Source organism: Camelina sativa, chromosome 19 (genome assembly GCF_030686135.1).
Source record: "Camelina sativa cultivar CO46 ecotype springtype chromosome 19, ASM3068613v1".
In the NCBI taxonomy this organism is placed as follows: Eukaryota; Viridiplantae; Streptophyta; class Magnoliopsida; order Brassicales; family Brassicaceae; genus Camelina; species Camelina sativa.
This window is the reverse complement of record NC_141898.1, coordinates 2,374,184-2,375,880: the sequence shown is the minus strand read 5'-3', so window position 1 is coordinate 2,375,880 and position 1,697 is coordinate 2,374,184. Positions and strand designations below refer to the sequence as shown.

The following is a 1,697-nucleotide window of genomic DNA, read 5'->3' as shown; positions in this document are numbered from 1 at the left end:
TTCAGTAATCTTTATTCTCTTCTATTCATTTAAAATTATGACGATTTTACAACGAGCAGGAACTATACAAAGACGAATCTGATGACTTTGAGTTATTAACCGACATAATCACAACCAAAAAACACCCCATATGATAGAACTAGCTAGAAGATGAGAAAAGAGAAAAAGAATGAAAAGCTTCATATTAGGACACAATCAACGAATTATAACAAGGACATAGAAAAAGAGAAAGACAATTTACAGAGAAGTGAATCAGCCATTGATTATCATATTCATCCTTAATCGATCATATATCATGCCTTGTCGGATCGGTAAGGAGAGACTGTCTGACGCTCGGACTCAGAGACACGAGTGGCATGAAACTTGGCGATGAAGGCAGAAGCTTTACGGTCGATACCTGGTTCAGCGACCCAATGACGTTTGTCTTCATCACTAGCCATTGCTTTGCGAGTGTAAACGACGTCGTCCCAAGAGGCGTCCACTTCCACTCTGTTGTGAGATCTTCGTGATTTGAAGAAGCTGAAGAGAGAGAACCTCTTGGTGCTTTGTGATCTCTTGTTTCCTCCCATTACTATTCGTTCTTGAAAGCAACAAGAACACGAAGATACACCCAAAAAAAAAAAGGGAAGACAGAGATTTTATTTATTTATTAGAAGTTGTTTTGATGTGTCTTATGTGGAGAGGTGGGTTTGCGCATGTATTTATAAGGAATATGATCCACCAAAATATTAACGAGTGAACCAATAATATAATAAACCGAACGTTCCAAAATGTTAAGAATAGTAAGAGATGACAGCATATATTATTATACATGTTATGCAGAATAATTACGTCAAATTAAATTAAGTTTATACTATAATCACTGCATTTAATCTGGCTCATTATTTTATTACAAAAAATTGTTAAGATCTCATATGTGATTCTTGGTTTGATTGTCCAAAAAAAATTTATAAATTAAAGTTAAATATAGAGAGTTTGATATAATATGTTCGAAGTTCAGTTCGCTTTTGATTTTGGTGTGGCATAATTATTTTATCTAAAATTATGCTGCTCTTCTCTCAAAAGTATATCAAGAACTAGACATTTCTATCACGAATTCTCAATCGTTTACATTTGTTTTTCCTCAGAGTTTTCAATAGCGACTCAAGATTTATTTTTATTTTCAAAATTTCTTATAGTATATAACTATTTGAATGAACATTGAACGTTAAGTTTATATAGACTCAAGCTCATAACGCATACAGTAGTAGTCGGGGATATTAACGGCACGGATTAGAACACGTGAACTGGTGACACAATCACATGGTGCTCTTGGTTTTGCAAAAAAAATTTCATGTAATGTGTTGTTTTCAATTGACACCCAAACAAAAAGCATTGGTTAGGCGTCCAAGTTCTCTATTTTGTTTGGAATTTTCTTTCTCACTTTCTTCAACCTCCTTTTTATAGAGTTCTTTTGGAACCAAATCTTTTTCTAATTAAACATTGTTTTATTATTTGTTTTAGTTAAAATGGAATTTTCTTTTCTATCAATTTCAAACATACTCTCACTTTCTTCTCCTTCTTTCCGTTCCTTACCAATCTTAGCAACTCTTGCCTAATAACTACGGCCACTTTTATTTATTTTCCAAAACACTTCTCATATTAAAAACTAGTTAACCCTAATTTTCTTTTTTAGCGGAAGAATAATCAGTGGCAAA

At 33.1% G+C, this 1,697-nt stretch overlaps 1 protein-coding gene across 1 annotated transcript; it reads right to left on the bottom strand.

Moving 5' to 3' along the window:
- Positions 1-660, bottom strand: LOC104764261 (uncharacterized). The gene has a single exon (XM_010487761.2). The coding sequence runs from the start codon at positions 567-569 to the stop codon at positions 294-296; it is 276 nt and encodes a 91-aa protein (XP_010486063.1). The 5' UTR covers positions 570-660; the 3' UTR covers positions 1-293.
- Positions 661-1,697: the final 1,037 nt, after the last annotated feature.

What these genes read in the sequence shown, in the direction of transcription:
- LOC104764261 (XM_010487761.2), bottom strand. Translation starts at nt 569, where the DNA reads ATGGGAGGAAACAAGAGATCACAAAGCACCAAGAGGTTCTCTCTCTTC.